Here is a 25,271-nt window from a genome sequence, read left to right as displayed (position 1 = left end):
TATCAACCAGTTAGTTAGGTGCGCTAGATAAGGATCTGAACAAAAACCTACACTCCCATTGAAACCCAGAATTCTTTACTGGATTTCTATAGACTTCCAAGACAATATTTGGAAGGATGGCCACACGAGGCTAGTGTTGAACATATCACCTAACCACATACGGTTGGTGTTCCTGCCTGATTATGTTGAAGACGTTGCATTGCATAAACCAATGGTTGTGCGCCACGTCGTCAAGTGTCGTGAATTACATTCCTATATCATATGATGTTAGTTAGCTGATATGTTAAACACCTCTCCAAGCTTTGCGAGATCTGGCAGGCATCTGCAATGTAGTCAGGCAGGAAGGCCACCTATATGAAATAGCGGAGTGGTATAACAATCTAATGCCCGACTGCGCAGTCGATGACGTGGCATGCAAATTACGTGCTATTTAATTATTGGTTGATGCAATGCATTATCTGCAATTTGGTCCGGGCCTGGAACATGACCCTCAACTAGCTGAATCAGGTATGTTAGGTTAGGGTTGGACTGAATACCCACATGATGGTAGATCTCCAGGAAGAGAGTTCGGTAGATCTGTTGTAACCTATGTAAGTACTAGGTCATATTTATTGGTGCGGACTGTAGCAGAATTCCCTTTTTCAATGGAAAACAAAATAAGTGTTTCTTATAGGACAAGTTCAGGTAGGCAGATTCAGTCAATTTTCATTCTGTTTGGTGCCTATTGAATACGACCCTGTACTGCAGCCTCCAATCAAGTCCCAGGCTTTTATGGACACACTGCCCCACTACGGCTCATTTGCTCTTCTATAGTTTTGTTTTTGTGTAGAGAGGAGTCTCACGCATTGGTCGGTGACCGATGGCTGACACAGATTCTACTTTATGAATTCAGAAAGACTGCCACTGCTCATGGGAAAGATAAAAAGGAATGATGTGACGGACTGGTCGTGGTCTCACATTTAATCTGTGTGTAGTGACATTAGATTGGTCTGTTACACTGGTCGCAGCAAAACTCTTTATTGCCACACAATCAGAGTTGGTGGTAATTGATTTGGTACAGCATGATAGGCAAAAATTCTCACAAGGTTTTAGTTTGAATGTATTAGTCGACAAGTAGAACATTTTAAGGCACAGTGTGAATTGCATTGACTCTTAAATGGCAAGAGACAAAATAATATAAAACAGCAAAAAAATAAAATATAAAACAGCAAAAAATACATGAAAAAAACCCAGACATTATACAGCAGTGCCAGGAAAATAACCTCTCCCACAACGTCAACAAAACAAAAGAGCTGATCGTGGACTTCAGGAGACAGCAGAGGGAACACACTCTCATCCACATCGACGGGAGCGCAGTGGAGAAGGTGAAAAGCTTCAAGTTCCTCGCCATACACATCACTGACAATCTGATGGGCCACCCTCATAGACAGTGTGTTGATGCGCAACAACTCCTCTTCAACCTCAGGAGACTGAAGAAATTTGTCTTGGACCCTAAGACCCTCACAAATTTTTATAGATGCATCCTGTCGGGCTGTATCACCGCCTGGCACGGCAACTGCACCGCCCGCAACTGCAGGGCTCTCCAGAGGGTGGTACGGTCTGCCAAATGCATCACAGGGGGCACACTGCCTGCCCTCCAGGCCACCTATAGCACTCAAAGTCACAGGAAGGACAAAAAGATCATCAAGGACATCAACCACCCGAGCCACGGCCTGTTCATCCACTATCATCCAGAAGGCGAGGTCAGTACAGGTGCATCAAAGCAGGAACCGAGAGACTGGAAAACAGCTTCCATCTCAAGGCCATCAGATTTTTAAATAGCCGTCACTAGCCAGCACCCTGCCCTGAACTTAGTCACTTTCACTAGTCGGCTACCACCCAGTTACTCAACCCTGCACCTTAGAGGCTGCTGCCCTATGCACATAGACATGGAATCACTGGTCACTTTCATAATGGAACACTGGTCACTTTAATAATGTTTACATACTGTTTTACTCATTTCATATACATATACTGTATTCTAGTCAATGCCACTCTGACATTGCTCATCCTAATATTTTTATATTTCTTAATTCCATTCTTTTACTTTTAGATTTGTGTCTATTGTTGTGAATTGTTAGATACTACTGCACTGTTTGGAGCAAGGAACACAAGCGTTTCGCTACACTTGCAATAACATCTGCTAAATATGTGAATGCAACCAATACAATTTTATTTGAATATATCATAGAATTATGTAGACGTTAAATGTATCTTTACAGTATAGAGGCTGATAGCATAATGTAGGAAATAGTCGGAATGTCTTTGTCTTAGCATGTAGAATTGAGAAGCTGTGAACTGTCAGTGCTCTCTGAGTTGAGGGAGGTCGTGAAGGGTGATGGATGATGGATCTCTGTCTTTGAGGAGTGAAATTATGGCTTCCAATCTACATTCCGTTAAAGTCACCATCCATGGCCAAAAACGTGAGGGTAGAGCTGGGGAGCAGGGTGGCAAAATATAGCAATCTGCATTGTACTGGCTCAAGCTCCTTCTCTAGCTCTTTGGTGCAACTGACAAGCTGAACATCACCATATTCCAGCACAACATACTTGAATACATGAGCCCTTGTAATATTATTGTAATATTATTATAATATTTGTATAACCATCTACTGTATATCAGCACCATGTCACCAGGTCAAATTTCTGGTACATGTAAATGTTCTTGGTGAAGCTTGTTCTGATTTTACAGCCCGTTGTTACAAAGTTATTTACAAACAGAAGCAAAATCACCATGTCAATAGCAACACGGTAACATAACAATAGTGTACCACATCAGCCAACATATCATGGAAACAACATCACTAGTAAGTCCTAGCAATAGTCAGTGGAGTATGTTTTTAGTGTGTTAATGGCTAAGGGCACAAAGCTTATACTGATACATGCTTAATTGCATCGTACAGTACCTGTGGCTGGATGTGAAAAATGTGAAGTCAGTATCATCTGCCATGGGTGTCACGTCCTGACCAGTAAAAGGGGTTATTTGTTATGTAGCAAATGTTGAAGCGAAGTGAACGCACCCCTCATGCGAAATTTAGCCAGAGGAGAGATCTGTATATAATGAGGAGATGCTCATGTCTCCGCCCTAACAATGGGAGCCCTAAAAATGGGAGTCATCCCAAAGACGGGAAGGCAGGTGACAAGCTTAGGTACAAAATAAGCCCATATAAATGCATTGGGTTTATTTAGGACAGATTTTGCCAAGAGTGAAACCTCTCGCTTCGCCTCTTCCACCCTGGTGAGAAAGGATGAGGCGAAGCCACATATATAAATAATAATAAACTAAGTTAAGTGAGAAGTAGGCATTTGTCTGAAGCTGAAAAAGAAAGGAAATTCACAGCACCACAATGCCTACCAAGGTTTTCCAGCACACAGCTTTGCCCTACTACATTAGCTGTGTTGGTCTATTGTACTTAAACAATGTGTATGCAGGTTGTTTAGGATTCAAACCTAGACAAAACAGTGCATAATTTCAATGGTTTTTACACTGGAAGGGGATTATGCAACATTATTATACAACATAATACAGCATAACTGTGCAATACAAGTAAAGTAAAAATACACAATAATGACAAATGGCAACATAAATAATGTAGTTAGAATTTATTTAATATTAACAGATGATTTTCCAGAGAGAAGCGAAAAACCAGAAACCCTTTTAAGCCAATATGGAGTAAACTGGGGGGGATCCCTGATCTCTTTTAACAAGACAATCGAGCAAGCTCCTGGAAGATACACAAATAATCAACATGTAGCCTACCCATTAACTATTTACATACATTATTGATTGTTCAATTAGGTGGCTCGGAGAGCAAGGCATGAAGTGGCACAAACTGCTCTGTGTTCTGCGACAACAGAGGGCCTGTGCTACTTTTCCCCGTGCCATCCGAGTCATCTACCTCAGTGAAAACGACTTAGGATACACCAAGGGGATGGCACTGGTGCTGCACAAGTGTGGATTTAGAGGTGGTCATCCAAATTAGAGGTGGTAATCCACAACGGTGGTCTTCTCTGATATTGTGCAGCGGAGAAGCTGGATGTTCCAGTGGTACCAGAAGATAAACATATAGAGGGCCTGGTGTTGCGTCAATCACCTGGTGTATGCATTTTAGGGAACACAATCCGCCACCCTGCCATTAAGCAGTGTGTCCCTGGGATGTACTGTAGGGGTGGAGTGCATCTGACTGATGAGGGCAATGACGTTCCTTGAGAGTTGATCTCTCCAGTCTCCACTGTTCTCTCCTCCATAGTAGCAAGACTAAGAAGGGTTCAATTGCAGCCCGCAATTCGGGGCATTCCTGCATATGGGCATGCCCAACATCAGCAGGAACCCCTCTTTATACTTCTATTAGTACATTTTTTCATCTAGGATTCTGGTACACAGGCGGGAGCGCTCCAGTACAGTAGGGGGCAGTAATGCACCATGACGTTGCTAATGGTTGTGGCAGACCAGGGGGTTTGGTCAAGAAGTTTACACAGATCAGACACGGACAGAGTAGGATTAGCTCGGTTTCAAGGGTGTTTATTTAAATAATAAATAGAAAAGGATAGGTCTCCCCCATGAGACCCTCTCCGGGATACCGTCTTCTGGGTCTTGCTGTATCCTATTGGGCACAAAAACTGAACTCCCTCCTCATACCTCTGCAACCGTCCCCAACTATACGGGAGTCCTTTCTCTTCTTCTTCTTCTTCTTCTTCTCCCTCACACGTGCATATCGACAAAACATACAAATTACACACACACATAACCACATACACTTTCACACTCATAATTTGCTGCTGCTACTCTTATTATTATTGTTATTATTATCTATGCTGATGCCTAGGCACTTTACTCTGTCTTCATGTACATATCTACCTCAAATACCTCATACCTCTGCACATTGATCTGGTAATGGTACTCTCTGTATATAGCTCCATTCTTGTGTATTTCATTTGATTCCTTGTGTTACAATTTTAGCATTTCACAATAAAGTCTACACCAGTTGTATTTGGCAAATGTGACAAATCAAATGTATTATTATTATACAGGAATCAATGGGATGCAACGTTAGGTAGCTACATTGCTAAGCAAGCCAGGTTGACTAGTGTATGGAGTAATGTAAGATAAACAATGCCCATTGCATGTATTATACATTAGCAGCGTGGCAGTTTTCCAAAGTTTGGTGTTGACTATGAACTTTACTTAGCTAGCTAGCTGTGCTTTGTGGAAGAATGTGGGAGATATTGTCAGCTTCTGAAAGCGCCATCCAAGTCAGAAAATTAACAGACTAATACACCAGAGTACATATCTGTAATATCTGCATAAGGTTGTCACAAGTTGTTACACAGGATTTAGCTATTTAAAGTGAAGTGTATAACTTTATAGTTACCTATGAGCAATTTCTATATAATTACTTATCACTCATTACCAAGTGAAAATATTATACCTACAAACAAAAGATGCAACATGTAAAAATACAGTACATTTCTTACAAAATAATAAAGATTTCTATTGTTAAGATGAATTAATTTTATTAAATAAAGATATAGACCTACTCAATAACATAAAAATAACTATTCTAGTGGTGACTCAAATCTGTAGCCTATAGTAAGAGTAGCCTAGATAGCTAATTTAGAAAAATGGGATTGTCTATTTCTTCCCCTTTTAACAATACAAGTAACAAGGGAAATTGATAACTCTGACTTTGTTGATATGTTTCTTTCTTGTAAGCACTTTCCCATCCTGGAGTCTGAGACCTTGTGAGAATCTGTGGTAGCTAGGCCTAGCTAGCTAGCTACCTAGCTAGTTGTTGTGTTATCCAGCTGGCATTAATAGTACTTGCTAACACTAAGTTAGCAAGTGTTTAGCTACATTGAAAAGGAACTACGTTATTCATAGTGTGTTGACACAAGTAGCTAGCTAGCTCACGTTAACATGCTGGGTGCGTCTTACGTAATACCCTTGGGTAACAGATACCATGAGAACAAGGTTCAGGGAAGATAAGATCATCGAGCCCAGCTAACGTTAGCTAGTTAGCTAGCGAGTAGCAACCATAGCATATTTGCCACCATTAGCTAGTCAAGGTAAAAATAAATAACTTGCTAGCTAATCTCTCCCAAAAAACAGATTGCATGGAAAGTATATTCTTTAGACAGTAACTAGCTAGCTCGCTAGCCTAGATGGTAGGCCCAACAATAATGCCAGCTAGCATTTGCTAGCTAGCCAGCTACAGTTAGCTGTCTAGCCAACACTAGGCTAGCTAGCCCAATATTGGACTAAATCTTACTTTCTCTCCTTTGCGGATGTTGTTGACCTACAACACTTTTTTTCTTTCGTGGCAATCATTTGTGGTAGACAAATTATGACAATCTTATTAATTGTTTAGACCTGGCTATATGATTGTGTCTATTGGTTGCTATAATGTAATACATATTTGCTATATGACATGTTTTATAGTTAATTTTATAATTACATATATAATTACTGTAACTAATGGCCCCTTAAAATGAAGTGTTATCAAACTTTCCATAGCAAAATATAGCTAGCTTCCTTTGCTTGTAGCTTGCCTCATCTGACTGGTGTTAGCTAGCTACTAGTGCTGTTGCTCTGGTTTTAGAACTCTAAAGATTCAGCTGAAAATATGTCAACATTGTCAGAAATGCTACAAATAGGTAGCACATCATTGGTTCTCAATGGACAAAATGGATCAATTATAAATGTAATCAAAACTGTTGCCCCTACAAACTTATTTAGCCCGAAAGGTGGCAATTCTAATGGTGACTTTATGGACACTGTAGTCTTGTTTTTATTTCTTGCCCATACCTAGATATTGAGCTAGGTCTGGGCAAGAAATTGTATTTTCTTCCTAATGCTAACAACCCTGTTAAAAATCTGGTATATGGTTCTCGGTAACGGCTGGATAGCTCATGACAAGAGTAAGGGGAGTGTTGTGTACCTCTGATCAAGTTGATTTTCACATTTTCATCGACATTGGTGTCAAATTGACTTAGTAGGGAGATTTGAATTTAACATTGAGCTTCAACCAATGCATATACTATTGTGGGGTCGACACAATAAATACAACATTCTTTGATTTTGCATGAAATGGATCAGTTGCAAACTGTTGAAACAGCTTGTGTTGTCATTCTGTGACTACTGTTCCAACAAGTTGACTATTTGTTACACATACCACAGTGTAGCACGCAATTTTCCAGTCAATTTATTTGTGAAGTACTAAACGGTTTCCCTCGGTAGCAGTATTTCTCTTAAACTGATTTTAGGAGACCCCCAGGAGGGTGCATGTTTTGTTCTAGCGAAGCATTCAACTGGCAGGAGACAGTTCATGGTATTTGTTATTCAAAGCAATGTGGCCCAATAGAGAAATCACCAAAACAAAGACAGTTTGTGATAAGATAGTGTGTAAATACAATACATTTATACAATATTTACAGAAAAAAATCCATATCCTTATGTTGTATATTCTTCATAGTTTTTCAGTATAAAAATAAACTTTGATTAAAACAATGAAATCATACATAATAGCAGCTTATGAGCCTGTGTACACACAGAATAATCCACCATATCAAAGTACATGTTTTAAAACAATATTCCATCCCAAAATATGGTGTAACATCAAGGTGCTTATGATGACTTAGAATTCAATGTGAAATCTCTATATGATAACACTGGAAAATGTTACAGTTCCCTCTCCTTGATCTGAGGGCTTTGGGTTGCTCCATTTGTCTGTGGGATGACTTGAATTTCAGGATCCTCTTCTGTTTTGGTGTTTGTTGTTGTTGTCATCGTCTCTGTTGCCATGGGTTCCTCAACGACATACTTTGTGAATCTGATGTTAAAGAGTCCTAGAAAAACAGGCATTTTTACCATGTGGAACATATAAAATGTCCTACCATTTGAGCACGTATTAGACATAGGCCTTATAATTGGGCTTTTTTGTCATTGTGTTGTTTCATTGGCTGCAGTCTTTATTTTATATGGCATGTCCAAGAAATCACACATAAATTATTACCGTTGCCCCTTCTTCCTCGAGATTGTTTTTCCTCATTGCTTGATTTTGATTTGTTGCTTTCCACAGATTGATCCGAGTCTTCATTTTCTGTAATGATCAAAACTATGATAATTTCAGAATAATTACTTGTTAAAAGTTTAAGATTTAGTGGCAGGCATACATATAAGCCATAAATCAGGGGCGCACAACTCAAGTTCTTGAGGGCAGCAGGTCTATGTGTTTGGTTAATATCAACTGATCCAAGTGCCAGGGAGAAAGGACAACCAACAGGAGCAAAATTCCAGTTGAGGACTAGAGCTGTGCACACCTGCCATAAACCAAAGATGATAGGTAAAGATGACCAAACATGCCAAGTCATAAGAAGATCCTAAACAGTGGGAGGTGTCCTAGCCTCTAGTTACCTTTCTTCCAGAGTATGTGAGCCCTCCTCAGCTTGATCACGAAGAGCGAAACAACCACAAGCAGACCAAGGATGAGGCATGTCACAAGGAAGATGAGCAACAGCGCACTTCCTCCAGTTCCTTTCTGCGTCTCCGTATCATTGAAGAAACTTCCTGTGAATGAGACCATCAGTGCAACTTTAGCCTCTTCTACTGTAGCCTTACATCCATGTCTGGCTTATACAGCACCTGAACATGACTCACTTAACCGGATCTGTATGCACTTAGAAAAATAGTAAGACTGTCTTACCTTTAGCATTGCTGGAGTTGTGTCCTGTGCCATTATGAGGTGTGTTCTCTGTTGTCTGGGACACTGACGACCAATCTACAGGGAATTGCAGGGGAATGAATGACAGCTGATCTAGACAGTACAGTCACATTATTCGGGAGGATATGGAGTGTATTTGTGGATAAAATGATAGTGATTCAATTGAATTGAATTGGAACTAATAAAATACTATTGGATGCTGGTATGATGCCCATCTGTAGTGATGGAGAGTCACCACTAGGTGGAGAAGCAGCCTACCGAGTAACTATTAAGCCTAGCTGGCGAGGATACTTAAGTTTTTTCCCATACAATGCTAGCTATGATTAGTCCTGTTCTTAGCCGCTGCTGCTGTCATTAGCAAGTGTGTACCCTGTAGCTTCAAACACTGAGTGGGCTGGCTGACCTGAATGAGGAAATTCATTTATTGTACATTTTACATGCCGCCCCATTACAGTGTATGTCATTTTCACTCACTGATTGTACCACAGATGAAAGTGTTCTAATTCAAGTCAATATGTATAACAACGACTTACAAATTACCGGTACCTTAAATTAACTACAAATAAAAGCACAAGCCGAAGTTCTGCCTGAAACTTTTACTGAGATTTACTATTGAGGACCTACAGTTTATTCAGAAAGTATTCAGACCCATTGACTTTTTCCACATTTTGTTACATTAAGCCTTGTTCTAAAGATGATTTAAATATTTTTTTCCTCCTCATCTATCTAAACACAATACCCCATAATGACAAAGTGAAAACAGGTTTTTATACATTTTTGCAAATGTATAAAACTTGTCAAAACATAATTACCTTATTTACATAAGTATAAGGTAATGTACATAAGACCCTTTGTTATGAGACTTGAAATTGAGCTCAGGTGCATCCTTTTTCCATTGATCATCCTTGAGATTTTTCTACAACTTGATTGGAGTCCACCTGTGGTAAATTCAATTGGACACTATTTGGAAAGGCAAACACCTGCCTATATAAGGTCCCACAGTTGACAGTGCACGTCAGAGCAAAAACCAAGCCATGAGGTCGAAGGAATTGTCCGTAGAGCTCTGAGACAGGATTTTGTCGAGGCACAGATCTGGGGAGGTGTACCAAACAATTTTTGCAGAATTGAAGGTCCACAAGAACACAGTGGCCTCCACTATTCTTAAATGGAAGAAGTTTGGAACCACCAAGACCCTTCCTAGAGCTGGCCGCCCGGCCAAACTGAGCAATCGGGGGAGAAGGGCCTTGGTCAGGTAAGGTGACCAAGAACCTGATGGTCACTCTGACAGAGCTCTAGAGTTCCTCTGTGGAGATGGGAGAACCTTCATCAGGCCAAAGGACAGGTTTCCACCGTCTAATGTCCATTGCTCGTGTTTCTTGGCCCAGGCAAGTCTCTTCATATTGGTGTCCTTTAGTAGTGGTTTCTTTGCAGCAATTTGACCATGAAAGCCTGATTCATGAAGTCTCCTCTGAACAGTTGATGTTCAAATGTGTCTGTTACTTGAACTTTGTGAAGCATTTATTTGGGCTGCAGTCTGAGGCTGGTAACTCTAATGAACTTATCCTCTGCAGCAGAGGTAACTCTGGGTTTTCCTTGCCAATGGCAACTTACTGCATGTAAATATAATATCAGTTAATTTTGTATAAATTAGCTACAATTTCTTATAACCTGTTTTTGCTTTGTCATTATGGGGTATGGTGTGTACATTGATGAGGGAAAAAAGCGATTTAATCATTTTTAGAATAAGGATATAACATAACAAAATATGGAAGAAGTCCGAATACTTTCCGAACGGACTGTATTTTGTTAATATTGCTATTGACTCCCATTTCAGGAAACAGACTTGGTGGTATGAGAACCAAGTGCTGTGGTTTTGCACCTAACCAGTGTTCACAAAACATGGTGAAAACCAATTCACAGAAGATGTGTAGATTCAACCTCAAGGCACCATGGCTGTTCTGTTCTTCAGTATATGCATTATCAGTCTTGTCATGTCAAAACGATCAGGAAGCCGTATAGTTTGTTTTTAATAATGAATATTAATATTTTTTACTTACTGTGAGTCCTGAGTTGTAAGTCAGGGGTTGATGCTGGTGATCCCTCTGTATTGGGCCAATCTAAGGCTGTAGCTGTTGGTGTTTCTGTTGACCCCTGTGTACTATGCCAACGGGAGACTGTTGTTGTTGTTGGTACCTCTGTTAGACCTGTACTGAGCCAATGAGAGACTCTCGTAGTGGAGTGTGATTCCTCAGTGGCTATAAGACAAAAGGGAATTTCAGTTGTTGTACAATTCAAACCATGTTCACAAATGACAATTGTATCTTGCCAAGACTTTTGGTCACTATTATGAAGTGCTTGTATATATAGTTATAGTGCAGTTCAAATAACTTGAAGTGAATAATACGATCTATCTGAATATTTTTTGTAGAAATGTGACTTTGGGATGTCAGTGTATTCCTCCCTACAGAGAGAGTAAATCACATTATAATGTTTGTGTGGTCAAGGTACCCTAGTGTGGCGTTCTCATGGCATATTTTAAAGTGAGGAAAGTACCAACAGTGTGACTGTGCACTGAAACCACAAAAGTAAACACTTTCCTTTCAATGTTCCTCAAATAGACCATTGCAAGCAGAACTACATTTAAAATTAAGGTAGACTTGCTTTTTTAATTCTTTGTTGGATATTTCCACCTTACTCTCAAGGAGGTAATCTGAGCTTTATGTATTGTCATTGATCATACCCTTATAAATTAAACCTCCCATAGTGTGGATGCCATCTCGACAACTAATCAAATCAAAGGTCAAAAGTGTGAACAATAAACGTGGTACTTACGATTCTGTCCAATTTTCACAAAATTCATCAGGGATGAATTGTGTAAGGCTGGATGGCGAACAATGCATTTCAATGTGACTCTCCTCTTGTAGGACTGAACATGCAAGATATCCAGGGAGGAATATGTGTTTTTGTCCAACAGATACTGGGACTGAGGCTGAGCTAAATAACAGCAGAGAGGTTCAATTAACATTTGACTGAAAGTGTAAAAATTGAATATGTAAAAGAACGTCAACAACCATCATCCTTATAATAGCTGACTGCACTTTACAGGAAAATACAGACATTTCACTTCCCTTTATTTTGGAAGAGATAAAGGGGAATGTGTGTGGGATTTGGTTTCGCAGGGGAAGTCTAAACCATTTGAAGGCATTTCCTCTTTTTGTTAAAATTCTCAGTCTACTAGTCTTTTCCTATTCTATTTTTCACTTGTCTTATATTTATAATTCACGCAAGCCACGACAATGGCTGTTATTATTTGTCAAATACGGTAGTGAATGGGCAGGGAAGTGAACCCAGGTTAGTGGCATGAAAGGCAAACACCCTACACATCGTGCCAACATGGTTAATCCACTTAGTGGGACATTGTATTGTGGCTCATATAGCAAGGGTTGCTACACAGCCCCCTCCGAACGGAAAGGCACATCTCTGTGCTTCAACCTGCCGCTAACCCTTCATACGCCAGGCCGTGTGTTCCGATAGCCTCACGACCGTCATTGCACTTCTGACACCAATGTAGGGAAACGTGACCCATATAGCTAGGATCGCCATAATACTAATATGTTATGGAATAGGTTAGGTAGTTTAGTTTTTAGGAGCACAATTAGACACTACACTACCCCTTCCACACTCCATCCCCAGGTGGCAGTAGCAACTGGGTCAGGGGGTGTGCTCTGACAGGAAGTCTTGTTAAGTGTTGGTTGTGCACAGGTGTGGCAATCGATTCTAAACAATCTGATAGCTGCATAGATTTTTTATGAACTGGCGATAGTTCGAGTTTAAAGTGGAGGGAGTACAGGGCTTAGCAGGTCTCTCAAGTAAGCTAAAAAGAGGTTTCGGATTGGAAAAGTTGAATATTTTCAGAAGAAGTCGGTAATTGGTTAAGGGAGGAGGATTGGAGGGAAAGAGAGGAGGTTGAAAAGACTGAGGGAGGCAGAGGATAGGTTTCTATCTGTTGAAGCTAGCAATAACAAGGGAGAGGGTATGTCGAGGAAGATTTGTGTCAAGATCAAACAGAGTGAGCCGGATGCCAGTTTCGCGTTCTGGAGGCAAAAATGGAAGGGGTAGAAGGTGTTGTAAGGAGCTCGAGCTTTGCATTGATGGACATGGTGATGATAAAGACAAGGGATAGGCCAATGAGTGATCTATGTTTCAGTACGGTTGGCTTCTTAGTGTTCATAGCAATAGTTATCAACTGTACCGCAGAGATGGAACTTAAGTCACAGAAAATAGATGTTGTGGTGGCAGATGCAGAGAAGTACTTGGGGGTGCGTGATTTGACTTCAGACTGCGTGGCAGGTTGACCATCGGTTACGCGAGTGCAGCAAGGAGCCAAGGTAAATTGCTAGCTAGAATTAATCTTATCTGATAAAAAAACAATCTATCTTAACATAATCACTAGTTAACTACACATTGTTGATGATATTACTAGTTTAACTAGCTTGTCCTGTGTTGCATATAATCAATGTGGTGCCTGTTAATTTGTCATCGAATCACAGCCTACTTCGCCAAACGGGTGATGATTTAACAAAAGCGCATTCACGAAAAAAGCACAATTGCTGCACCAATGTACCTAACCATAAACATCAATGCCTTTCTTAAAATCAACACACAACTATATTTTTTAAAACCTGCATATTTAGTTAAAAGAAATTCATGTTAGCAGGCAATATTAACTAGGGAAATTGTGTCACTTCTCTTGCGTTCAGTGCAAGCAGTGTCAGGGTATATGCAGCAGTTTGGGCCGCCTGGCTCGTTGCGAACTGTGTGAAGACCATTTCTTCCTAACAAAGACCATAATTAATTAGCCAGAATTTTACATAATTATGACATAACATTTATTCTTTTACCTTTATTTAACTAAGCAATGTTATTTTCAATGATGGCCTAGGAACAGTGGGTTGACTGCCTTGTTCAGGGGCAGAACGACAGAGTTTTACCTTGTCAGCTTGGGGATTCAATCTCGCAACCTTTCAGTTACTAGTCCAACACTCTAACCACTAGGCTACCTGCCGCTCCAACATTGAAGGTAGTGCAATGTAACAGCAATATTTAGACTTAGGGTTGCCACCCATTTGATAAAATACGGAATGACTCCGTATTTCACTGAAAGAATAAACGTTTTGTTTTCGAAATTATAATTTCCGGATTTGACTATATTAATGGCCTAAGGCTCGTATTTCTGTGTGTTTATAATAATTAAGTCTATGATTTTATATTTGATAGAGCAGTCTGACTGAGCCGTGGTAGGCAACAGCAGGCTCATAAGCATTCATTCAAGCATTCATTCAAACAGCACTTTCCTGCGTCTGCCAGCAGCTCTTCGCAATGCTTGAAGCACAGCACTGTTTATGACTTCAAGCCTATCAACTCCCGAGATTAGGTTGGCAATCATCCAATAGTCAAAGGTATATGAAATACAAATGGTATAGAGAGAAATAGTCCTATAATAACTACAACCTAAAACTTCTTAACTGTGAATATTGAGGACTCATGTTAAAAGGAACCACAAGCTTTCATATGTTCTCATGTTCTGAGCAAGGAACTTAGATGTTAGCTTTTTTACATGGCACATATTGCACTTTTACTTTCTAATCCAACACTGTGTTTTTGCATTATTTAAACCAAATTGAACATGTTTCATTATTTATTTGAGACTAAATTGATTTTATTTATGTATTATATTAAGTGAAAATAAAAGTGTTCATTCAGTATTGTTGTAATTGTCATTATTACAAATATATATATATAAAATCGTCCGATTAATCGGTATCGGCTTTTTTTGGTTCTTCAATAATCGGTATCAGCTTTGAAAAATCATAATCGGTTGACCTCTAGTCGGTAATACAACATATTGGATGCCAACTGTCATTAAACTCCACCGAAGAAGGTGTGGCATCTGGCAGAGCCATGAGGCTGCTGGAGTTTAGTGCCCATGTGAACCTTTGGTTTGGTTTGAGTCTTTAGTTTTCGGCATGCCATGTTTTGTTTTCTTTTTTGTGTATACTATTATTTGTTGGTCATGCACCGTTTTTCTTTACATAAATCACTTGGGCTGGCCGACCAAGGGGTCAAGACAGAGCTGGCCCTGAACTTTAAGTTTGCCGTCTCCTGGAGCACATGCATTCAACACCTTTTCACATTAATACACACATCAAATCAGGTTACAGACCTACAGACCCTTTAGCTAGGCCTAGGGCCCCAGAATTGGCGAGTGTATCAAAATCAGTATGCTAGCTAGGTGGTCTCGTAACATAATCCTTTGTCATTTTGGCATCATAAAATCTATGAAATAAATGTAGAATGATGTACACTTACCATACATTTCTAACCCACTCTCAAACAGCCATGAGATTTTGGGAGGATGGCCATTTCCCACTGCAGAACATTTTATGGCAGTCTTTCCATTGTGTTCTGTTATCTCCAATTTTGGCTTACCTTGACAATGACAAAATGAGTGATGTTATGATTTTTGGTTTCAACTTAATTAGTTGGAAGTGGGAACAAGCCAAGCACTCTACCTCCTGTGCCAATATGAATATTCTACTAAATTAAGGGTAAGGCTGTGTGCTTTCTTAATCCCTATAAAACAGTGCTATTACAATATGTTACACTTACCTAAAACTGTCACATTAACCCACTTCACTACAGGCACTTTGTGAATGTAATGTAAACATGTGTAGAGGCCTCCATCTTTGAAGGTGACATCAGACACACTGACTGAAAAAACGGACTCAGACAAGTTTATTATCTTGTAGCGCTTGTCCTTCAGGGCTGTTAGTGAAGTTGGGGGAGAGAGAAGTCATGTCACAATATAACTCAACTACTTTAGATCTGAACGAAGATGTTACAATATGAGTAGGAACAAACATTTTTACTTGTATCATGTACAACTATTATCATTCTAGACAGCATTTCATGGTAAAGTCTACACCCGTTGTATTCGACACATGACAAATACAATTTTATTTTGATTTGATTCAGCTGTCGACATTAATAAAATCAAATCCTGTATGGCTCATTTACTGGGCATCCAGTCTACTTTCAAATTAAGATACTGCTTTGTTTTAGTATATAAAATACATCATAATAAATATCTATAGGTGGTATTATAAGATCCTCACCCTTCTGGTTATTAAAAAACATAACATGCCCATCAGGATTCTTCCATTCCACGTGGCTCCCTTCGGCATTTCTAATGCGACACTTCATGGTTAGTGTCTCACCCTCCATCACGGTCAAATGTTGCACTGCAATGGATCCTGCAGTGGCAAATACCAATGATTTAGTATAGGACATACTTTGATTGACATGATGGAAGATTCCAACATGTGTGAGAGCAAAATTACAAGATTATGTTATAAATACTGTTATTGCATCAAATGGTTGTTTTATGCAACAGAATAGGGGGTTCTTAGAACTCTATTGTGTCTGTGTGAACTGAGATTGGGCCTCTGGGGGCTTAATGCTGACAGAAGATGGACAATGCGTTAGGTGGTAAACCTAACAAGACTGCATTCCATAGCATGAGTTGGTGTTTGTGTGCTGGGAGGTACCGGGTAGAGATGACTCCAGTATGGATAATTATGAGAGGAACCTTGTTTTGGGAGCCAGGCCCTGGTTTCTACACAATGAGAACAGTCTTAACAGAAGATACTGTCTGCTGTGAATTATTAGTATCTTTCATAGGAATCCGAACCTTGTGACCCATTCCACACATCTGTTTGTCATGTAGACTAAGGGGGTGTATCTTTGCTATAAAAAGCTGTTGTATTCTTTGTGTCGGGGCTCTCAATGAATCATATAAGAGTGATTCGTTGACCAGCCATCGTTATTGTAGAGCACTCACATCATTCACTTGTGGGTGTGGTGTGACATGCTTTCCTTATAAATACGTGAATAAAGATTTTGTTTAAGTATAACTCTGACTTGTGAGATAAGTTTGTCTCTCCTCATTTGATAATACTAAAACTAACCACCACACATGATTTCAAGTTCACCTTACCTTTCAACAGCCCTTTCCTCTTTCTTACACATGCACAGTATGCCATGAACATAATATGATCATGGATGGACTGTATTGAAAAGCAATCATAAAGAGGAGATTTAGGGGTCGTAGACAGATGAATAAGTGGGCAGTGTAAATGAACTGGATAAGACCTGAGTCAGACTCTTCATTTGTCATAGCTCTGACTCACAGCACTGTCCTACTTCTCGGTCTTCCCCTGGTCTCAGACTCTACCACTGGGGGCTACAGGGGAAACTGAAGGAGGTCGAGCTACCATTGTCAGGCTTGAGGTTATGGGAGGTGTGACAAACAACAACATGAGGGGGGTGCATTTCCGCTGCACGTACACCTACAGATTATGCAGCCAACCTTCTCTACTGCGACTGACAGGAAATCAAATATAGTGTGGACAGTCACCGAAAACATGAGGGGTGTAAAAGAGAAAGCAAGGGGTTTGTGGTTTTCTTCACACTGTCTGTGTGAACATCATGTGTTCCTTTTTCCTATGCTACTGGTATGATGACTAGTGATAGGCCTACTTTATTTGGAAAAATTAACTGTGGGGGCAAATTTACACCAATTTTGTTGGTGGGCTTGAAATGTTTTAAAGGTTAACTGTTTTCATACATTGTGTGGGCTAGCAGAATATCACCTTATGATAGGGTCATGCTGTATATAGCACCGACTGAACAAAATAAATTCCATGTGGGTGGTCTATGGGGGTCCATGGAAATAGTGTATTTTATAATTAACCATAATGATTTTTAGACCTGGCTGCAATTATTGAATTCAAAGTTAATTATTTAATTAGGTATTTGAATCCCAATGAGAGCTGATGACCACCTAATGGTTGAAACGTTGTGATAATAAACACTCTTAGAGCATGTTTTGAAGTATGCTGAGTCTTCCTTTTTGACAATTCTGAAAAAACTGAATGACTAGACAAATGCTATCAATTTGAAAACCATCCTATATCCTCTATGGGCTAGGTCTCAACAGCCACTTTAAGCCTGTGGCGCGATTTTCAAAACCTTAAAAATCCTATTACTTCAATTTCTCAAACATATGACTATTTTACAGCTATTTAAAGACAAAACTCTCGTTAATCTAACCACACTGTCCGATTTCAAAAAGGCTTTACAACGAAAGCAAAACATTAGATTATGTCAGCAGAGTACCAAGCCAGAAATAATCAGACACCCATTTTTCAAGCCAGCATATAATGTCACCAAAACCCAGAAGACAGCTAAATGCAGCACTCACCTTTGATCTTCATCAGATGACAACCCTAGGACATTATGTTATACAATACATGCATGTTTTGTTCAATCAAGTTCATATTTATATAAAAAACCAGCTTTTTACATTAGCATGTGACGTTCAGAACTAGCATACCCCCCGCAAACTTCCGGGGAATTCGCTAACATTTTACTAAATTACTCACGATAAACGTTCACAAAAAGCATAACAATTATTTTAAGAATTATAGATACAGACCTCCTCTATGCACTCGATATGTCCGATTTTAAAATAGCTTTTTGGTGAAAGCACATTTTGCAATATTCTAAGTACATAGCCCAGGCATCACGGGCTCGCTATTTAGACACCCGGCAAGTTTAGCACTCACCATAATCATATTTACTATTATAAAAGTTTGATTACCTTTTGTTGTCTTCGTCAGAATGCACTCCCAGGACTGCTACTTCAATAACAAATGTTGGTTTGGTCCAAAATAATCCATCGTTATATCCGAATAGCGGCGTTTTGTTCGTGCGTTCCAGACACTATCCGAAATGGTAAAGAAGTGTCGTGCGCATGGCGCAATTCGTGACAATAAAATTCTAAATATTCCATTACCGTACATCGAAGCATGTCAACCGCTGTTTAAAATCAATTTTTACGCCATTTTTCTCGTGGAAAAAAAGCGATAATATTCCGACAGGGAATCTCCTTTTCGGCAAACAGAGGAAAAAAATCACAAAGGCGGGGGCGGTCGGGTCATGCGCATAAGCCCAGAGTCCCTTGATCGGCCACTTGAGAAAGGCGATAATGTGTTTCAGCCTGGGGCTGGAATGACGACATTCTGTTTTTTCCCGGGCTCTGAGAGCCTATGGAAGACGTGGGAAGTGTCACGTTAGAGCAGAGATCCTTAGTAAAAGATAGAGATGGAAAAGAAGTTCAAGAAATGGTCAGACAGGCCACTTCCTGTAAAGGAATCTCTCAGGTTTTGACCTGCCATTTGAGTTCTGTTATACTCACAGACACCATTCAAACAGTTTTAGAAACTTTAGGGTGTTTTCTATCCATATGTAATAAGTATATGCATATTCTAGTTACTGGGTAGGAGTGGTAACCAGATTAAATCGGGTATGTTTTTTATCCAGCCGTGTCAATACTGCCCCCTAGCCCTAACAGGATATGATTAATAAGTCACAATTTGGTGACTTTTTAATCATATAGGATGGTTTTCAAATTGATAGCATTTGTCTAGTTATTCAAAGACAATAATTTCAATGTCAGCCGCCAAACATATTTAAACAAGACCACAACAAAGCAATAAGTACACATTTTCACTGTGATACAATCCTCAGAGCATTTGATCATGTCTATTATTTTTGTGTTGTCACAACTTTCAGTCTGGTTACAAGATGGTTATTTTAGCCATAAGGGGGTATGGTATATGGCCAATATACCACGGCTAAGGTCTGTTCTTATGAACTTTACCCAGTACCAGGAAATTTTAGCCAAAAACCTGGTTGCCTCTGCCAGGAAGATGAAACTTGGCCGAAAGTGGATCTTCCAGCAAGACAATAACCCTCAAGCACTCATCAAAAAACTAAAATAAATGGTTCATTGGCCACGAAATCAACATTTTACAGTGGCCATCAGTCTCCGGACTTGAAACCCATTGAGCATACAATATAGCTCAGTATTAGCAAGGGTGTCAATCATTTCGGACCCCACTGTAAATGCATCACAGCATCAGTCAAGAAAAAAGCAGTTCCATTCTAATTGATCTGACACACAGATGTAAAGAATTAGTGAGGAAACATATAAAACATATATATACAAATATAAATACAGCAAACATTGATTTGTGATATCTTACAACAAAAACATTGAATGTAATTTCAAAGTTGTGATCAAAACAGATCAGGCATATAACTCTGTCAAGCTGTATTGTATACATGTACCCTGCCTGGGTACTTTGTACTTCATTGTCTTAGAAACAATTACTTTCAGAGAAGTAGCCTACTCACCCCTTACAAACAAGACTAGGAAGCAAAGCTGCAGCTTTAGTGCCATCTTGATTCAGATGTGGACTCTCAGAGCCACTTACTCTCGTGTCTTTATATGCTACATACACTACACTGGCTACAGGAAGGGGCCTTCCGTGACATCACAGCACAATTCATGGGGTTTCCACGCAACACTGAATACATTTAGTTTCGAGGGCATCCCGGGTCATATATCTATAGGATGTTGATATCATGGGAAGAAAAATAATACAATGTTGATTGGATCATGAATTGACACATTTTAGGAATGTCTATTTAATTTTCAATATGACATCTCTCTTGAAAGACATCACCATGCACCAATGTTGTAGCCTGGTGGAACAGTTTATTATTTTATTTTGTATTTACTTTTATTTAACCTTTTATTTAACTAGGCAAGCAGTTAAGAACAAATTCTTATTTACTAAATTAAATAGCATAAAGTAATGGATAATAGCAATAGTAAGCCTGGCCTCATAGAGTAGACATAACATAGTAAATCCTGGACACTCAAATTAGTATGATATGTTATGTTTGGTATGGTTACATAAGACAGATGGTTACTTTAGGCTGGTTTGTCAGGATGGATGGGTGGGTGTATAACACGAACATCGAGTATTCCAAAGGTTGTGAGTTCAAATCTCATCACGCACTACTTTAGCATTTTATCCAATTAGCAACTTTTCAACTACTTACTACTTTGCAACTACTTAGCATGTTAGCTAACTCTTCTCCTAATCATTTTAGCTAACCCTTTCCCTTTTAGTTAACCCTTTAACCTAACTCCTAAACTTAACTCCTAGCCTAGCTAACATTAGCCAGCTAGCTAATGTCATGACGTTGCCCTCTTTGAGTACAGGGAGGACAGTTGACCCCTTGCACCATCCCCCAACCTACCTCCCCCACCCAGGCCCTGTGTGAAGGGGTGGTAAAATTCTAGAGGAGAATGTCCTGCCGCATGGCCCAGTTGAGACAGAGGGGTTTCATAGAGAGACCAAGGAAATTCTTCCAACTCACAGAATTGGGGAACCGAACGACATTTATGTTCTGGAGAAGGTATAAAAGATTGAAGAATCCAGCTACGAACTGGTCCGCTTGGTACAATTTTGTGATACTCAGAAGAGACAATATAGCCATATTACCATAACTTTATATAATAGCCTCAGCTATGGGACTTGCATCTAAATGGTCGTATAACATATATTAATAAGGATAAAGCTATTTGTAATACGTTGAGATGCTATGTACTGATGTTAACCTGTTAGGGCTAGGGGGCAGTATTGACACGGCCGGATAAAAAACGTACCTGATTTAATCTGGTTACTACTCCTGCCCAGTAACTAGAATATGTATATAATTATTGGCTTTGGATAGAAAACACCTTTAAGTTTCTAAAACTGTTTGAATGGTGTCTGAGTATAACAGAACTCATATGGCAGGCAAAAACCTGAGAAGATTCCTTACAGGAAGTGCCCTCTCTGACAAGATCTTGTTCTTCTTGTCTCTGTTTATTGAAGACTGAGGATCTTTGCTGTAACGTGACACTTCCTACGGCTCCCATAGGCTCTCAGAGCCCGGGAAAAAGCTGAATGATATCGAGGCAGCCCCAGGCTGAAACACATTATCGCGTTTGGATAGTGGCCGGTCAGAGTACTCTGAGACTCAGGCTCGGGCACGAGATGTTTTTATTTTCTCTCTCTTTGTACGTATACACGCTTTCCTGGTCGGAATATTATCGCTTTTTTACGAGAAAAATGGCATAAAAATTGATTTTAAACAGTGGTTGACATGCTTCGAAGTACGGTAATGGAATATTTAGACATTTTTTGTCACGAAATGCGCCATGCTCGTCACCCTTATTTACCCTTTCGGATAGTGTCTTGAACGCACGAACAAAACGCCGCTATTTGGATATAACAATGGATTATTTGGGACCAAACCAACATTTGTTATTGAAGTAGAAGTCCTGGGAGTGCATTCTGACAAAGAACAGCAAAAGTAATAACATTTTTCTTATAGTAAATCTGACTTTGGTGAGTGCTAAACTTGCTGGGTGTCTAAATAGCTAGCCCTGTGATGCCGGGCTATCTACTGAGAATATTGCAAAATGTGCTTTCACCAAAAAGCTATTTTAAAATCGGACATATCGAGTGCATAGAGGAGTTCTGTATATATAATTCTTTAAAAAATTGTTATGCTTTTTGTGAACGTTTATCGTGAGTAATTTAGTAAATTCACCGGCAGTGTTCGGTGGTAATGCTAGTCACATGCTAGTCACATGCTAATGTAAAAAGCATGCATGTATTGTATAACATAATGTCCTAGGGTTGTCATCTGATGAAGATCAAAGGTTAGTGCTGCATTTAGCTGTGGTTTGGGTTTATGTGACATTATATGCTAGCTTGAAAAATGGGTGTCTGATTATTTCTGGCTGGGTACTCTGCTGACATAATCTAATGTTTTGCTTTCGTTGTAAAGCCTTTTTGAAATCGGACAGTGTGGTTAGATTAACGAGAGTCTTGTCTTTAAAATGGTGTAAAATAGTCATATGTTTGAAAAATTGAAGTTTTTGCATTTTTGAGGTATTTGAATATCGCGCCACGGGATTACACTGGCTGTTGAGTAGGTGGGACGCAAGCGTCCCACCTAGCCCACAGAGGTTAATGTGATAGAATGTATTTCTGTTCAAAGCTTAAATCAGTCATCGGCACGCCCCCCAGGGACACAGACAGGACCAGGTGTCATGTGACAAGCCTGTTCTATGTTCATGTATAAAACCCCACCCTGATTTACTTTCTTGAGACCAGCTTACCTCAGACGAGAGAGCCAAGGTTTGACCATCCAATTCCTCTACTGAAAGTTAACTATACCACATGGTTAAACTTTTAGACTATCAAGACCGACAGAATAATAACAAGTCTTTGATATTAATTAATAGTCTGCAGCTAGAAATTGTATAATTGAACGCGAAGACCGACGAAACATTCATTCTATAACGACATTAATGAATGTCGCTTTGAAAGATCCATTCTAACCGAGAGAAAGAGAACAGGACAAAAACTCTCCAACAAGGATCCCGATGACACACTGAGCATAAATATATATTGATTGCAATTGTTCCCGAATGAGTGAGCGTTCATGTGCAAAGGATTAGCATATCAATTGTTAATATTTATCAACTCTGTAGTGTCTTCTCAGCTGCCCTTTATGACCCTTTGTTTAACAGGCCGCCATGCCTGTAACGATAACTACTGTTTGTATGCTTTCTGTGAATTACTTAGTTTAGTAAATACATGATTTTAAGAATATTGATGTATGGATGACTTTAGTAAAGGCTGGATTCATGCAGATACAACAATTTACGACGTTTGGAATGAGACTGGACGCGAGGTAAAATACACCATTTAAACCAGAAGATAATCAGCCTATAATATAATATATAATGTTATAATAAAGGAAAGTTATATTAGGAAAATTATAACTTTGTAATCTGAATATTTTTCTTGGTGCCCCGATCTCCTAGTTAATTACAGTTAAACGATTAATCAGTTTAATCGCATAATAATAATTACAGGGAGTTATTTGATAAACATGTCTTCAAGTTAATGGTGCCCAAAGACACGACACTAACGTTAGCAGCCTAGCTAGAATAGCTAAGTTTTAGAAATTCGTAACATATTGTACGTTTTGAAGATTAAAATAATACAAATTGTAATTCGTAACATATACATATAAATGGGTGATGGACATCCGCAAATTAATACATACCATATAAAAATGTAACATATACTAAATATTGAGTCCCGGATTTAAGTACAGAATAATCCGAAATGCTCTGATACCAGGTTGTCCATGGAGGGGATTTTACACACATCTCAAAGAAATGCCGAGTTTTGTAAAAGAATGTCCCATATACATAGATAAAAAGGGAATGTCCGCTCACTGTTTCGCTGCTCATAAACGTGATATTTCAATAAAACTTCAGTGATAAAGATTTGTTTAAAGATCACGTTTGGAGAGCAGCAGAACAGTGACCAGATATTTTTCTTGACATAGGCATTATGCCATGGTCACTGCTGACAAAATCCATGCCCCATCTCTGCGTTTGCGTTAAGGGCTGATTTTGGTGGGTCCCTACTAAAGCTTACCGTATGCTTCCCAGTCAAAACAGTTTGCTCATATATTGTGACATTTTGTTCGTTTTAGTGTTCAACATATTTTTTGGGGGGGCTGTTCGACCACATTGGATTTTTTGTTGAGCCTCGTTGAAATTCGTGTAGCCGAAGTCTACTACCCTTCGTCAGTGATTGGTCAACAGTTGGGATTTCTCAATGAAGTGTTTGTTGTTGTTCAAAAACAGATGACTAGTTTTCATAAAAATGTTTTCGCATGAGAAATACTACACCAAACATCTTAGTTAGATGTAAAAGTGCGCAACTCAGACCTCCTTGGTAAAAATATGACAAAGTTATCTTATACACATTTGTACTTTTTTTGAGGAAGTACTGGCTACGGCGTCTCAAGAGGGACAAACAGTAATATTGCCTCTTTTTTTCTCTTTGTAAAGCAAAGGTATTTTAAGGGAGTATGCGCAACAAGCTCTGTATCATGTCAGAATTAGGTGTTCATCTATGTTTGTTAAATGTAAAATTCCGAAGTTGTTCCAATAAACGTCAAATTTCAAAGTATTTGGTTACTTCTCTATCGTTCTAAGATTAAGTTTAGGCATTAACTCCGAAATCTTAAAGTTAGGCATTAAGTCTGAATGGTTAAGGTAAGGGTTAAGGTTTGACATAGGCTTAAAACTAAAATATCAAAAACAACTTTATTGCTGGATTCAAACATGCAACCTTTGGCTCCGTGGAACCAGAGGCAGTTGATTACGCCCATTCGCCATCCCCATCCACAACACCCCAGCAAAACTAAAGTCTACTTGAAGGTAAACAGCCTTCTAACAGCATGTTAAATGTGCAACCAGAGGGAAAAAACTATAGACCACCTTTACTCCACACAAAGAGACGCATACAAAGCTCTCCCTCGCCCACCATTTGGCAAATCTGACCATAATTATATCTTCCTGATTCCTGCTTACAAGCAGAAAGCACAAGTGACTTGGTCAATAAAAAAGTGGTCAGATGAAGCAGATGCTAAGCTACAGGACTGTTTTGCTAGCACA

The 25,271-nt window shown here is 39.3% G+C and overlaps 1 protein-coding gene across 2 annotated transcripts; it reads right to left on the bottom strand.

The window, feature by feature from the left end:
* Positions 1 to 7,231: 7,231 nt before the first annotated feature.
* LOC106567642 (cytotoxic and regulatory T-cell molecule) lies at positions 7,232 to 20,172 on the bottom strand. 2 transcript variants are annotated; one of them, XM_014137173.3, is made up of 10 exons: positions 20,078 to 20,172; positions 15,934 to 16,071; positions 15,428 to 15,583; positions 15,128 to 15,247; positions 11,591 to 11,752; positions 10,816 to 11,013; positions 8,741 to 8,815; positions 8,452 to 8,604; positions 8,051 to 8,152; positions 7,232 to 7,883 (listed from the first exon to the last, which is right to left on the bottom strand). In XM_014137173.3, the coding sequence occupies exons 1-10, from the start codon at positions 20,121 to 20,123 to the stop codon at positions 7,717 to 7,719; spliced, it is 1,317 nt and encodes a 438-aa protein (XP_013992648.1). In that variant the 5' UTR covers positions 20,124 to 20,172; the 3' UTR covers positions 7,232 to 7,716. The 2 variants fall into 2 exon arrangements, with proteins under 2 accessions (XP_013992648.1, XP_013992649.1); XM_014137174.3 differs by having other exon boundaries at positions 8,051 to 8,137.
* Positions 20,173 to 25,271: the final 5,099 nt, after the last annotated feature.

Source organism: Salmo salar, chromosome 13 (assembly GCF_965601325.2).
Source record: "Salmo salar chromosome 13, fSalSal1, whole genome shotgun sequence".
Taxonomy (NCBI): Eukaryota; Metazoa; Chordata; class Actinopteri; order Salmoniformes; family Salmonidae; genus Salmo; species Salmo salar.
Note: the sequence above shows the minus strand (reverse complement) of the source record. Positions and strands in the feature narration are given on the sequence as shown.

Excerpts from the sequence above, each read along its gene's own strand:
- LOC106567642 (XM_014137173.3), bottom strand. The coding sequence starts at position 20,123 with ATGGCACTAAAGCTGCAGCTTTGCTTCCTAGTCTTGTTTGTAAGGG. Across the intron at positions 8,816-10,815 it reads CTTACAACTCAGGACTCACA|ATTGGTCGTCAGTGTCCCAG; the intron begins GTAAGTAAAAAA and ends AATTCCCTGTAG. Across the intron at positions 8,153-8,451 it reads TCACATACTCTGGAAGAAAG|TTTTGATCATTACAGAAAAT; the intron begins GTAACTAGAGGC and ends AAATTATCATAG.